Source organism: Chrysochloris asiatica, unplaced genomic scaffold (assembly GCF_000296735.1).
Source record: "Chrysochloris asiatica unplaced genomic scaffold, ChrAsi1.0 scaffold00087, whole genome shotgun sequence".
NCBI classification, from domain to species: domain Eukaryota; kingdom Metazoa; phylum Chordata; class Mammalia; order Afrosoricida; family Chrysochloridae; genus Chrysochloris; species Chrysochloris asiatica.
In genome coordinates, this window is record NW_006408605.1 from 7,102,012 (window position 1) to 7,116,128 (window position 14,117).

A 14,117-nucleotide genomic window follows, 5' to 3' on the forward strand; every position below is an offset into this window, starting at 1 on the left:
CTCACTATAAATCGGAACCAATTCAACAACAATTGTATTAAGACTGAACAGATTAAAATCAGGGTTGTAACCTTTCACCATACTTACTCAAATAAATAATCTGAGAAGCTGGATTACATGAAGAAGAATATGGCATCAGGATTGGAGGAAGACTGGTTAACAACCTACGATAATGCTGATGATACAGCCTCACTTGAAATACTGATGAAGATCAAAGACTTCAGCCGTCAATATAAAGAAAACAAAAATCCTCACTGAACTAATAATAAATAACATCCATATAAATGGAGAAAAGATTGAAGTTATCAAAAACTTCATTTTGCTTGGATCCACAATGTACCATCTGCATTTTTTGTACCAACAAAAAAATGTTCATGGAAGCAGCAGTCAGGAACTCAAGCGCTGTATTTCATTAGACAAATCCCTTGCAAAAAACTTCTCTAAAATGTTCAAGAGCAAAAATATCCATTTGAATTGGGGACTAAGGTGCTCCAGATCCAAGCCATGATATTTTCAGTCTCCTCATATGCATATCCACCACTTATCTGTCAGTTTGTCATACTGTGGTGGCTTGTGTATTGCTGTGATTCTGGAAGCTATGCCACCAGTATTTTAAATACCATTAGGGTCACCCATGATGGACAGGTTTCAGATGAGTTTCCAGATGAAGACAGACTAGGAAAAAGAAGAGATGGACTACTACTGAATAGTTAGTCACTGAAAATGTTATGAATAGCTGTGGAAAACTGTTAGCACCAGATTATTGAATATTGAAACATGATGAAAAGCACCAGAATATTGTCACGTATAATACCAGAAGATGAGCTCCTCAGGTTGGAAAGCGCTCAAAATGCGACTGGGGAAGAGCTACCTCCTCAAAGTAGAGTTGACTATGATGACACTAATGGAGTAAAACCCTCAGAACCTTCATTTGCTGATGGGACACAACTCAAAATGAAGAGAAACAGCTGTAAACATCCATTAATAATCGGAACATGGAATGTACGAAGCATGAATCTAGGAAAATTGGATATTATAAAAGATGAAATGGAACTTATGAACATTGATATCCTAGGCATTAGTGAGCTGAATTGGACTGCTATTGACCATTTTGAATCTGACAATAACATGGTTTACTGTGCCAGGATTGACATATTGAAGAGGAGTAGCTTTGTATTCATCATCAAAAAGAACATAATAAGAGCATTCATGAGGTATAATGCTATCTGTGATAGGATAATATCCAGCCACCTACAAAGAAGTCTAGCTAATACCTATACTAAATACCACTATTATTCAAATTTATGCACCAATCACTGAAGCCAGTGATGATGAAATTGAAGAATACTACCAACTTCTTCAGTCTGAAATTGATCAAACATGCAATCAATATGTATTGATCATTACTATCAATTGGAATGCAAAGATTGGAAATAAAGAGGACAGATCGTAGTTGGAAAATATTGCCTTGGTGGTAAAACAATGCTGGAGACCACATGATGGAATTTTGCAAGACCAATGAATTCTTCATTGCAAATACCTTTTTTAAACAGCATAAAAGACGACTGGCTATACACATGGACCTCACCAGATGGAATACACAGAAATCAAATTGACTACATCTGGGCAAAGAAATGGTGGAAAAATTCCATATTGTGAGCCAAAACAAGGCCAAGAGCAGACTGTGAAACAGACCATCATTTGCTCATATGCAAATTCAGGATGAAGCTGAAGAAAATTAAAAGAAGCCCACGAGAGTCAAAATATAACCTTGAATATACCCAACCTGAATTTAGAGATCATATGAAGAACAGATTTGATATATTACACATTAAAGATTGAAGACCAGAAGAGTTGTGGGATGACATCAAGAACATCATACAGAAAGAAAGAAGGAAAAGACCAAAATGGATGTCAGAAGAGACTCTGAAACTTGCTCTCTAGTGTAGAGATGCTAAAGCAAATGGAAGAGGTAAGGAGGTACAAGAGCTGAACAGAAATTTTCAAAGGTCAGCTCAAGAAGACAAAGTCAAATATTGTAAAAAAAATGTGCAAAGACCTGGAATTAGAAAACCAAAAGGGAAGAGCACGCTCAGCATTTCTCAAGCTGAGGGAACTGAAGAAACAATTCAAACCTCGACTTGCGGTATTGAAGGATTTTATTGGCAAAATACTGAAAAATGAAGTAAACATCAAAAGAAGGTGTAAGGAATACACAGAGTACCAAAAAGAAATGGTCAATGTTCAACCATTTCAAGATGTAGCATCTGATCAAGAGCCAATGATCCTGAAGGAAGAAGTTCAAGGTGCATTGAAGTCATTGACAAAGAATAAGGCACCATGAATAGATGGAATATAAATTGAAATCTTCCAACAAAGTGAAGCAACACTTGAGGCACTCACTCATATACGCCAAGAAATTTGGAAGACAGCTGCCTGGCCAACTGACTGGAAGAGGTCTGTATTTGTGCCCATTCCAAAGAAAGGTGACCCAATGGAATGCAGAAATCATTGGACAATATCGCTGAGATCCCACGTGAGTAAAGTTTTACTAAAGGTAATACAGAAACGGCTGCAACCATACATTGATAGAGAACTTCCAGAGGTTCAAGCCAGTTTCAGAAGAGGATGTGGATTAAGGGCTATCATTGCTGACATCAGATAGATCTTGTCTGAAAGCAGAAAATACCAGAAAGATGATTACTTGTGCTTTATTGACTACACAAAGGTTTTCAATTGTGTGGATCATGACAAGCTATGGACAACATTGCTCAGTATGAGTATTCTAGAAACTTAATTGTGCTCATGAGGTATCTGTTCATCGACCAAGAGGCAGTTGTTCGAACAGAACAAGGGAACACTGAATGGTTTTTAAAGATGTCAGTTTGAGGGTTCAAGTGCGCCTGATGCAAGCTATAGTATTTTCAATAACCTCATATGCATGCAAAAGTTGGTTAGTGAATAAGGAAGACCTAGAAGAATTGATGCATTTGAGTTATGGTGTTGGAGGAGAATATTGAAAGTGCCATGGGCTGCCAAAAGAACCAATAGATCTGTATTGGAAGAAGTGCAGCCAGAGTGCTCCTTGGATGCTGGAATGACCAGACTTTGTCTTTCCTACTTTGGATATATTGTCAAGAGGGATCAGTCCCTGCAGAAGGATATCATGTTTCATAAAGTAGAGGGTTGGAGAAAAAAGAGGAAAACTCTCAGCAAGATGGATCGGCACAATGGTAGCAGTACTGGGCTCAAACGTAGCAATGATAGTGAAGTTAGCCCAGGATCAGGCAGTGTTTTGTTCTCTTGTGTATAGGGTCATTATGAGTCAGTACCAACTCAATGATACCTAACAACAACAACAACATATTAATATGAAAATTGTGCAGTAAATAAAGAAGGCTGTAGAAGAATCTATGCATTCGAATGATGGAGAATATTAAGTGTACCGTGTACTGTCAGAAGAACAAATAAATCTGTGTTGGAAGAAGTACAACCAAAAAGCTTCTTAGAAGCCAGGAAGGTAAGACTCTGTCTTTCTTACTTTGGACATATTGCCAGGAGGAAACAGTTCCTGGAGAAAGACATCATGCTTGGTAAAGTGGAGGGTCAGCAAAAAGCCCCCCAAGGGGATGAATCAACACAGCAGCAGCAGCAATGGGTTCAAAGGATGGCAAAGGACTAGGTAGTCTTTTGTTCTATTGTGCATAGGGTCACTGTGAGTTAGAACTGATTCAGTGACACCTAACAACAATAGTTGTATTGGAGTACTGCAGCTCTGTAGGATAAACACTGCACTACTAACCACAAGGAGTCCTGGTGTGGTGTTGTGAGTTAATGCACTGGACTGCAAAGTCACTTTGAACTGCATGGCCAGCGGTTCAAGCTCACCATCTGCTCCTTGGAAACCCTATACAGGGTTGGAACTAACTTGACGGCACTTAACAATAACAGCTGTTACAACAGGAACCAATCACAAGGTCAGTCAAATCTATCAGATGCACCACTGGAGAAAGATGAGGCTTTCTACTCCCACAAAGATTTGCAGTCTCGGAAACGTATACATTGTCACTGAGTTAGAATCAACTTGACAGCACTTAACAACATTTTATAAATTAAGGAGCCCTGGTGTTGCTGTAGAATAAGCACTGGCCTGCTAACTACAAGGTCCGCCATTCAAACCTACCAGTCACTCTCTGGGAGAAAGATGAGGCTTTCTGCTCCTCTAAAGATTTATATTCTCAGAAATTCTACACAGGGTCACTATGAGTTGGAATAGACTTAGTGGAAGTGAGGTTTTTTAAAAATTAAATAAATATCCTATTATTATATGATTATATTAGAAATCTCACAAAGAATTCAGGCACTCTAGAGATGATAAGAAGTCCTGGTGTGGCGCTGCAGGATAATGTACTGGACCACAAGGTTGGTTTGAACTGCAAGGCCAGCGCTGTGAGTCGGAATCGACTCAACAGCACTTAACAACAATAGAGATGATAAAGGTACAATTCTTTATTCTGGAAATTCACTATAATTTAGCCCCCTTGAAGCATGGTAAGATTAGTCAGAGCCCTAGGGAGAATAAGGAATTTCTCATTCATCTTCTTTGTCACTGTAGAATAAGCACTAGACTGATAACCAAAAGGTTGGCAGTTCAAACCCACCAGCTGCTCTTCGGAAACCCTATACCAGGTTGCTATGAGTCAGAACTAACTCAACAGCACTTCAACAACAACAATAACTTGTCCTTTTTATCCCAAAATAAAGATAATCAAGCTGACTTTCTATTCTACTTTGCTTCTTCTGATTATCTGAGGGGCAGATGTCGGGTTGGGAATGCTTCTAAAGGACTTTAATGCTTTAGCTTTTCTGGGGTAAAATATATTAATGATGGATATTCCTCCAAAGTTACAGATGCAGTTGAATTAGAATTTTGTTTCTCTTGCAAGTGTTAATTAATTTATTTTCATTGTACTTCACAGACTTTCACTCCCCTAGTAGATAAACTGGGTTTGGGTTCTGTGGTTCCAGTTGAATACCTTTTGGATCGAGAGCTTCGTTTCCTGTCAGATGCTAATGGGTTGCATCTATTCCAGGTACAGAAAAATGCTCTAGTCCAGAGCCTGTTAATTCTTTCCTTGGTAATGTCTTTGTTGGTATAAATATAGTGTTTCTTTTAGCACTGAAAGAGGTTATTTCTCCAATAATTTATGTGTACTTTTTAAAGTTTCTATATTCCCTTGAAAATTATATTTAGTGGCTGAGGCTACTTTCCTGTATGCACATCCCATTCCACTTTACCTCAAAACCACCTAAAACTAAAGACCACAATTCTCAGGGCATCTGTAGATAAGGTGGCTTCCTTAAGGAGACTGCTGCAGTAACTTAAATCTGAGAGGACTCTATGCTGATGTCATTAGCAGGATAGGCTGGGAGTTTGGGCCAGATCCAAGCAGCATGAAAGATTTAAGAGCTTAGGTATATCTTTAGTTACAAAGAGAAAATGGGTAAGTTAGTAGTTTAAATAAAATAACATCTGAGTTACAGTTTCAGAATTTAAGTAAGACAGAAGTTCACATTAGTTTGTTCAGTGAAGTATTTATTTCTCACTGTTTGACAGTTAAAAATCGGGAGATATGTAGTTTTGCTGTGTTCCATGAACTATTGTTGATTTTTGTTAATATGTCTTCTTCCCTCACAAAGGCAACAACCTTGCTTCATTCATCTTTATGAACCTACTACTTACAGTATGAATTCAAAATGTTCAATAAGTAAATGCTAATATAAATTTAAAATTTGCATGGAATAAAATATTTTGTGGTCAGATAAGTATGGAAAACATTGACCAAAACAGATTTCTTTCCTACAAGACTTCTCATAGCCTCTATGCTATTGTATGTGGAAAGTTATAATATGCAATGTTAACTAAATCTAATTGATCCTAGCATGCTTCGTTTTTTGCAGAGCATCTCATGATACAAGGATTTTAGAGAACATTATTTGAAAAATGCTGATATAAAACTCCTTAGGGGTATGAGTTTTCTCATCTGGATACATGCTAATAGTAATTATTTTAATGTTCAGTTGTTTTCTTCCTTTATCTTTACCAGATGGGAACAGATAGCCAAAATCAGATTCTTTTGGAACATGCTGCACTGAGAGAAACAGTTAATGCTTTGATCAGTGACCAGAAATTACAAGAGATATTCAGCCGAGGTAAGAACAGATAGTCTTTTGTTCTTGGACTCTGAATCAAGTGTGTGGTGAATGTTGAGAGTGATAGAATGGGACACCATAAACATTTATACATATTTTCTTTTAAAAGAGTATTTCCAGTTAACTGAATCTCTAAAAAAGACTGGGAAAATGAGATCTCACTCAGACTAGTATTTCCTCATGATGCTATATGTTTTATTAATTTTTAACTATTTATTAAGAACTTAACATGTACTAGACATATGCTAATGTGAGTGGGATATATCCAAGAATGAAAACAACAAATTATTAACTTTTCTAGTTCAGATACAAGTTTTGCCTGAGATGCTACATGAAGGGCAAACTTTATTTATCTTTCCTTTAACATTACACAATCACTTCCCTTCCTTTATATACTTCATAATAACATGATTTTCAGTGAAATACAGTATTTGGTAAAAAGTAAATTTAAATAGGTAAAGGTAAGAAATCTAATCTATTTGAGAAAGGAGGATATCAGAATAAAATGATATTTATCATTTTAATTAGGGAGCAGTATAGAAGAAGCTCTGGTAGCGTAGTGGTTACAAGTCAAGCTGCCAACCTCAAGGTCAACAGTTTGAAACTACCAGCGATTCTGTGGGAGAAAGATGAGGCATTCTGCTCCCCTAAAGATTTACAGCCTCTGAAACCCTGTGCAGGGTCACTATGAGTCGGAACCGACTCCACGGTACTTAACAACAACAACAACATAGAAGAAGAAAGAATTTGGGAAAAAATTGGTAGAGGAGAGAAGGAAATTGAGTAGCAGAATGATGGATGAGTGTGTGAGTATGTGGAGACAAATTAGGAGGCTTAATTATAGCTCTGAGAAAGCATAAAGTAATGGTACAAATGTTTTCCATGTGAACTGTCACATAGCTCACAATAAAACATTTGAGGGAAAATAAAATAAAATAATGGTACAGATACATAGTTTCATATGTACAAAAAATTTGTGGGAGGGAGAAAGAAACTATCCTTGGAAGACCAGCTAAAATTGCTGAGAAAGTAGTATCTTTGAAGCCCTGTGTTACTAGGAAGGGAGGTGTTTTATTTGTTCAGACTGTTATTAGTATAGAGACTGGAACCCCATAAGTTGGACTTTCTACCCAGTTATTAAAAGCCAAATTGTTGTTGTTAGGTACCATCAAGTCAGTATTGACTCATAGCCACCCTATTCACAACAGATTGAAATACTGCCGGGTCTTTCACCAACCTCACAATCATTGCAACACTTGAACCCATTGCTCCTGCCACTGTGCCAATCCATCTCACTGAAGGTCTTCCTCTTTTTCTCAAACCCTTCACTATACTCAGCATGCTGTTCTTCTCTAGGGACCAGTCCCTTCTGGTAATATGTCCCAAGTATGAGACACAAAGTCTGGCCATCATGGCTTCCAAGGAGCACTCTGGCTATACTTCTTCCAGCACATATCTGTTCTTTTGGCAGTCCATGGTACTTTTAATATTCTCCTCCAACACCAAAACTCAGATGCTTCAATTCTTCTACGGTCTTCCTTATTCATTAATCCAACTTTCATGTGCATGTGAGGCTCTTGAAAATACCGTGGCTTGGATCAGGCTCATCTTTGTCCTCAAATTGACATGTTTGCTCTTGAGCTCTTTTAAAGAGGCCTTGTGCAGCAAATTTACCTAATGCTACATATCGTTTGATTTCTTGACTGTTGCTTCCATGAGTGTTGATGGTTGAGCTGAGCAAAAGAAAGTCTTTGACAGCTTCAATCTTTTCTCCATTGATGTGGATGTTGTTTATTGGTTCAGTGGTGAGGATTTTTGTTTACTTTACATTGAGGTGCAACCCATAACGAAAGTAGTGGTGTTTGATCTTCATCAGTAAGTACTTTAAGTCCTCTTTGCTTTTAGCAAGCAATGTTGTATCATCTGCATATAGCAGGTTGTTAATGAGTCTTCCTCCAATCCTGATCCCACATTGTTCTCCATATAATACAGATTCTCAGATTATGTGTTCAGCATACAGATTGAATAAGTATGGTGAAAGAATACAACCCTGGCACACACCTTTTCTAATTTTAAACCATTCAGTGTTCCCTGGTTCTGTTCAAACAACTGCCTCATAATCTATGTACAGGTTCCTCAGGAGCACAATTAAGTGTTCCAGAATACTCATTTTCTGCAATTTTGTCCACAGTTTGTTGTGATCCACACAATCGAAAGCCTTTACATAGTCAATAAAGCACAGGTAAACATCTTTCTGGTATTCTTTGCTTTCAGCCAACATCCATCTTACATCAACAGTGATACCCCTCATTCCACATCCTTGTCTGAATCCATCTTGAACCTCTGGAAGTTCTCTGTCAATATATGCTTGCAGCCATTTTTGGATGTTGTTTAACAAAATGGCCAATGATTTCTGCATTCTATTGGGTCACTTCTCTTTGGAATGTGCACAAATGTGGATCTCTTCTAATCAGTTGGCCAGGTAGCTAAGCTGTCTTCCAAATTTCTTTGCATAGATGAGTGAGTGCCTCCAGTACTTCCATCAATTTGTTGAAAGATTTTGATTTGTGTTCCCTCAATTCCTAGTGCCTTGTTCTTTGCCAGTATCTTCAATGTACTTTGGACTTCTTCCTTCTGGATCATTCACTTTTTTTTTTTTTTTTATGAAAGAAACAATTTTATTATGCGAACTGAAGAAAAAGAATCACATTCTCATTCTACTTGAACTTAACACAGCAGTGGTCAAAAACAATGAATTGTGGAATGGATCCCAGGATTTAAGGCAAAAGACCCCATCAGTCTTCCAACTTCACTGAATCCAGTACTGAACGTGCTTCTTTAAATTCCTCAGCTTCTTCCAAGTCTTTTTCACTTTCTAGTAGCTGCAGAAGATCAGTATATGCATTGTCCAACCTGCGCTGGCAATCTGGGATCATCAACCGGGACTCTTGCAAGATCTCTGTCTATAAGGAGAATCATCTGCTTTAATGGCATAATTTTCACCATCTTCAGCCTTCATTTTTTTCAATCTTTTCTTCCTTTGTTTTGCTTCTTTTTCATACATCACTTTTTCTTTGACCAATCGCTTCACTATGCAGGTTTTGATTTTGATCTGCCTCATGCGAGGGTCTGCCATGGCCTGTCGATCGCTGCGGGAAAGAGGGGAAGAGAACCGGTAACACCGGAGGGAGATGGCAACAAGGAGGCAGCTGTGTTCTGGTAGCTACCGCGACCTCACGCCTGGATCATTCACTCTTGATCATATGCTACCTCTTTAAATAGTTGAACATTAACCTTTTTTTTTTTTTTAAGTTTTTGTTGTGAATTGAATGATAGTTTACATGGTAGAACATCGGTGTTACACCATCGTTTCATTGCAGGGGGGTTGTACACGAAAACACTCAGAAATATATAATTTAAACAACCAAGGGGCACATTCTGCAAGCCTGCCTCATGGCCACTAGCCCTCAGTCTTTCTCTTTCTGTGAGTCTAGAGTCCTTAGCTGCTCTCTGTCTCCATGTCCTCATCTCTGCCTCCATCTCTGGTGTTGCTGCTTCCCTAGATAGGTTCCCACATTCCATTCATATTCTTCTCCCTTGATGGTCCTAGGGTCCTCTGTTTCTGGACTGTAAGATTAACTACTTCCCGCATTTTTGTTACAAACTTCTACCTTTACAGTTGTGACAGTCGCAATTAGTCATGTTAACAATTACTCACTATTGAATCTAAGATTCTTACCCTCTTCTCTTTTCACCAGACCCGTCTAGACAAGATGAAAACTATTCAGTGGGAACTCTACCTTTCCCCCAACACTCTTAAACTAAACTCCCTCTTGAAAACTTGTAAGCCAGTCACTTTGTGTCTTTATCTCCCCCTCATTATCACCCCCTCAGTTTTCGTAACCAATGTCTAAGTTGCCTGTCCTTATCTACCCTGTGTACAGAGGGGATAGGATTGATAAGTGATGTTAAGACTCCTTCCCTCTCAGTTGGTATTTCGAGATACTACATCCATAAGTATAAGTCAAGTTTATCAAATGGTAGCAATTTACACTTGTTTCCTTTATCAAAAATTGTTTGGTAGCATAGTGGTTACAAATCGGGCTGTTAACCTCAAGGTTGGCAGTTCGAAACTACCAGCTGTTCCATGGGAGAAAGATGAGGCTTTCAGCCTTGGAAACCCTGTAAGGGTTACTATGAGTTGGAACCGACTCCACAGTACTTAACAACAAGTCAAGTTCTGATCATCGAGCTATCAAAGCTAGGTCAAATGGGTACTTGCCGCAAGTTTGGGTGTTGTTGTGTGTCTCCCTTCCCTCATATCAGCTGGATGCTTCACTCTCCACTCTAGCCCTCTGTGGCTATGTCCTTGACCATGAGCTTAGGAATCCCCAGGTCTCACCACACTTCACACCAACCAGCCCTTCCTCTTCTCTCTCATCTCCAGGTCAGTAGGATTCTAACGTGGTTGAACTCAGCCCATCTCTTCATTGCTGCCTTTCCCCCTCTTCCACTCACCAGTAGACCAACATGGTCACCAACAATCTTACATGCCTGCTCATGTGTTTGTTTCCTTTGAGTTTCAGTCTTAGAGGGAGTTTGTCCGTAAGAGACTTAATTTCTCCTTCCATCGTCTTTTTTTTTTTTAATGTTTTATTGTGAATTATGTGATAATTTACATGGGAGAACATCAGTCTTACATTCATTCTATCGTGTATCGTCTCATTGCCATGGTTACAATCCCCTCCATGCAATCCTTCCCCCATACTCCCAGGTCTTCAGCAGACAGTCACTCTCCCTCTCTGGATCTAAAGTCTCCAGCTGCCCCATCGCTTCTTCCGTCGTCTTTTAATGCTTTCTGTATTATTCAGTATTTTGCGCTTAGAATCCTTCAGTATAGCAAGTCAAGGCTTGAATTTTTTTTTCTTCATTTTCCTCAGCTTGAGAAATACTGAGCATGGTCTTCCCTTTTGGTTTTCTAACTCCAGGTCTTTGCACATTTCATTATAATATTTGATTTTGTCTAATCAAGTTGCCCTTTGAAATTTTCTATTCGTATCTTTTCTGTTCGTATCACCTCACTTCTTCCATTTGCTTTAGCATTTCTAAGCTAGAGAGCAAGTTTCAGAGTCTCTTCTTTTTTGTTTTCTTAATGAGCTTTTGGCATCCTGGTGTGGCTCTGTGGGTTAATGCACTGGACTACAAGGTCAGTTTGAACCGTGAGGTCAGTGGTTCAAGTTCACTAGCTGCTTCTCGGAAACCCTATACAAGATCATTATGACTCAGGAACCGACTCAACGGCACTTAACAATAACAACAATGACTCTTAACTTTCTTCCTGTATGTTTTTGATATCATCCCACAACTATTCTGGTCTTCATTCGGTCTTTAGGGCCTAATCCATCAAATCTGTTTTTCAGGTGATTTGTAAATTCAGGTGGGATGTATTCAAGGTCATATTTTGCCTCTTGTGGAGTTTTTTTAATTTGCTTCTGCTTCATCCTGAAGTCGCATATGAGCATTTGATGGTCTGTTCCACAGCCTACCCTGGCCTTGTTTTGGTTGATGATAAGGAACTTTTCCATGTTTCTTTCCACAGCTATGTTGTTGTTGTTGTTAAGTGCCGTCGAGTCAGTTCTGACCCATAGCGACCCAGTACAGGGTTTCCGAGGGTGTAAATCTTTACGGGAGTAGAAAGCCTCATCTTTCTCCCGCAGAGCGGCTGGTAGTTTCGAACCACTGACCTTCAGGTTGGCAGCCCAATTCGTAGCCACTACGCTACCAGAGCTCCTTCAGCTATAGTCAATTTGAATTCTGTGGATTCCATCTGGTAAGGTCCAAGTATATAGTTGTCTTTTATGTTGTTTAAAAAAAGTATTTGCTATGAAGACATCATTGGTCTTGCAAAATTCTATCATGTGAGCTCCAGCATTGTTTCTGTCACCAAGGCCCTATTTTCCAACCACTGATCCTGTCTCTTTTTTTCCAACATTTGCATTCCAATTGCTAGTAATTATCAATATATCTTGATTGCATGTTTGATCAATTTCAAATTGAAGAAATTGATAGAATTCTTCAATTTTATCATTACTGGCTCTAGTGATTGGCACATAAATTTTAATAGTAGTGGTACTTACTGGTCTTCCTTGTTTGTTGTTAAGTGCCATTGAGTTTGTTCCACCTCATACCAACCCTGTATAGAGTTTCCGAGGAGCCATTTGTGAGTTTGAACTGCCAACATTGTGATTCAAACCAATCTTGCAGTCCAGTGCTAATTGATCTTTCTTGTAGATTTATGAATATTATCCTATCACTGGCAGTGTTGTACTTGAAGACAGATCTTGAAGTGTTCTTTTTGATAATGAATATGATGTCATTCCTCTTTAATTGGTCATTCCCAGCATAGTAAACCTTGGGATTGTTAGATTCAAAATGGCCAGTGCCAGTCCATTTCAGGAGTCCTAGTGTGGTTGTGTGGGTTAATATGCTGAACTGCAAGGTCAGTTTGAACCTCAAGGTCGGCAGTTCAAGCTTAACCAGCCTCAGAAACCCTATACCGTGTCACTATGAGTCAGAACTGACTGGACAGTACTTAACAACAACAATGCCTAGGATATCAATGTTTATGCATTCTATTTCATTTTTGACTGTTTCTATTTTTCTAGATTCATACTTTGTACATTCCATGCTCCGATTATTAATGGGTGTTTACAGCCGTTTGTCTTCATTTTGAGTTGTGCCCCAACAGCAAATAGAGGTCCCAAAGACTTTACTGCATTCAAGTCTCATGGTCAACTTTACTTTGAGGAGGCAGCTCCTCCCCATCTATATTTTGAGTGCCTTCCAACCTGAGGGGCTCAATTTCCAACATTATATGTGACAGTAGTCTGGTGCTCTTCATCATGTTTCAGTATTCAGTATCCTGGTGCTGACAGTGTTCCACTGCTATTCATAAGGTTGTCAGTGACTAAATATTTGTAAGTAGTCCGTCTCTCCTTTCTCCTAGTATGTCTTAATCTGGAAGCTCATCTTAAACCTGTCCATCATGGATAACCCTGCTGGTATTTAAAATACTGGTGGCATAGCGTCCAGAATCACAGCAACATGCAAGCCACCACAGTACGACAAACTGACAGACAAGTGATGGTGAAAGCCAAATGGTAGAATACAAAGAGTCTTATATCGTTCCTAAGATCACTTAACATAATAGCGCATTTAGTTTAGTGACCTCCCATTCTTTTTCTTGTGCACACCAGGTATCTAGTACAGTTCTATACTACATTTATATGGTTTTTAATTACTAAGCTTCCTTTTCCTCCCAAAATTACTTCTTGAATAGGAAGATTGAGACAAGCTAGAATGAAGTGCCTGGATGATTCTAAGGAATCTTTAGGTAACTAAAGATTTACAAAGATCACTGAGCAAAATCAGTTATGTTTTACTTTTAAGTTGTTATTAAATATGATAAATCTGGAATTGATCATTTATCCCCTCTATATAAAGGGACTGAAAGTACATTTATTTATTCCATATAGTTTTCCTTCTGCATTTAGAAACAATTAAATATTGCTTAGCCAAAAATATTTAATACTGATTGATCTCTCCTTTAGGTCCCTACAGTGTTCAAGGTCACAGGGTCAAAGTATACCAGCCTGAGGGGGAAGAATGTTGGGTCTGCGGTGTTGTAAGCCATCAAGACTCCATTACTCGTCTTATGGAGGTGTCTTTAACTGAGGTGAGGGTCTGTGTTATTTAGTTTAAGGTCCTCCCTTCCCCTTTCAGAGGGTGGTGTAGAGAAAGAGAGCATTTAACTTCAAGTAAGATTTGGGTTCTATCCTTAGTTCTATAACCTAATGGCTATAGGACATTGGGAAAAGCAATTAAACTTTCTTAACTTCAGTTTC

The 14,117-nt window shown here is 38.7% G+C and overlaps 1 protein-coding gene and 1 pseudogene across 1 annotated transcript in view; one reads left to right on the forward strand and one right to left on the reverse strand.

The window, feature by feature from the left end:
* KDM3B (lysine (K)-specific demethylase 3B) overlaps positions 1–14,117 on the forward strand; it is a 104,707-nt gene that overhangs the window by 19,640 nt on the left and 70,950 nt on the right. The window contains exons 3-5 of the mRNA XM_006866121.1: positions 4,980–5,093; positions 6,108–6,213; positions 13,824–13,948. Of these exons, the coding sequence (XP_006866183.1) occupies positions 4,980–5,093; positions 6,108–6,213; positions 13,824–13,948 (345 nt within the window). The remainder of the gene's footprint in view (positions 1–4,979; positions 5,094–6,107; positions 6,214–13,823; positions 13,949–14,117) is intronic.
* On the reverse strand, positions 9,009–9,349 carry LOC102816496 (annotated as a pseudogene).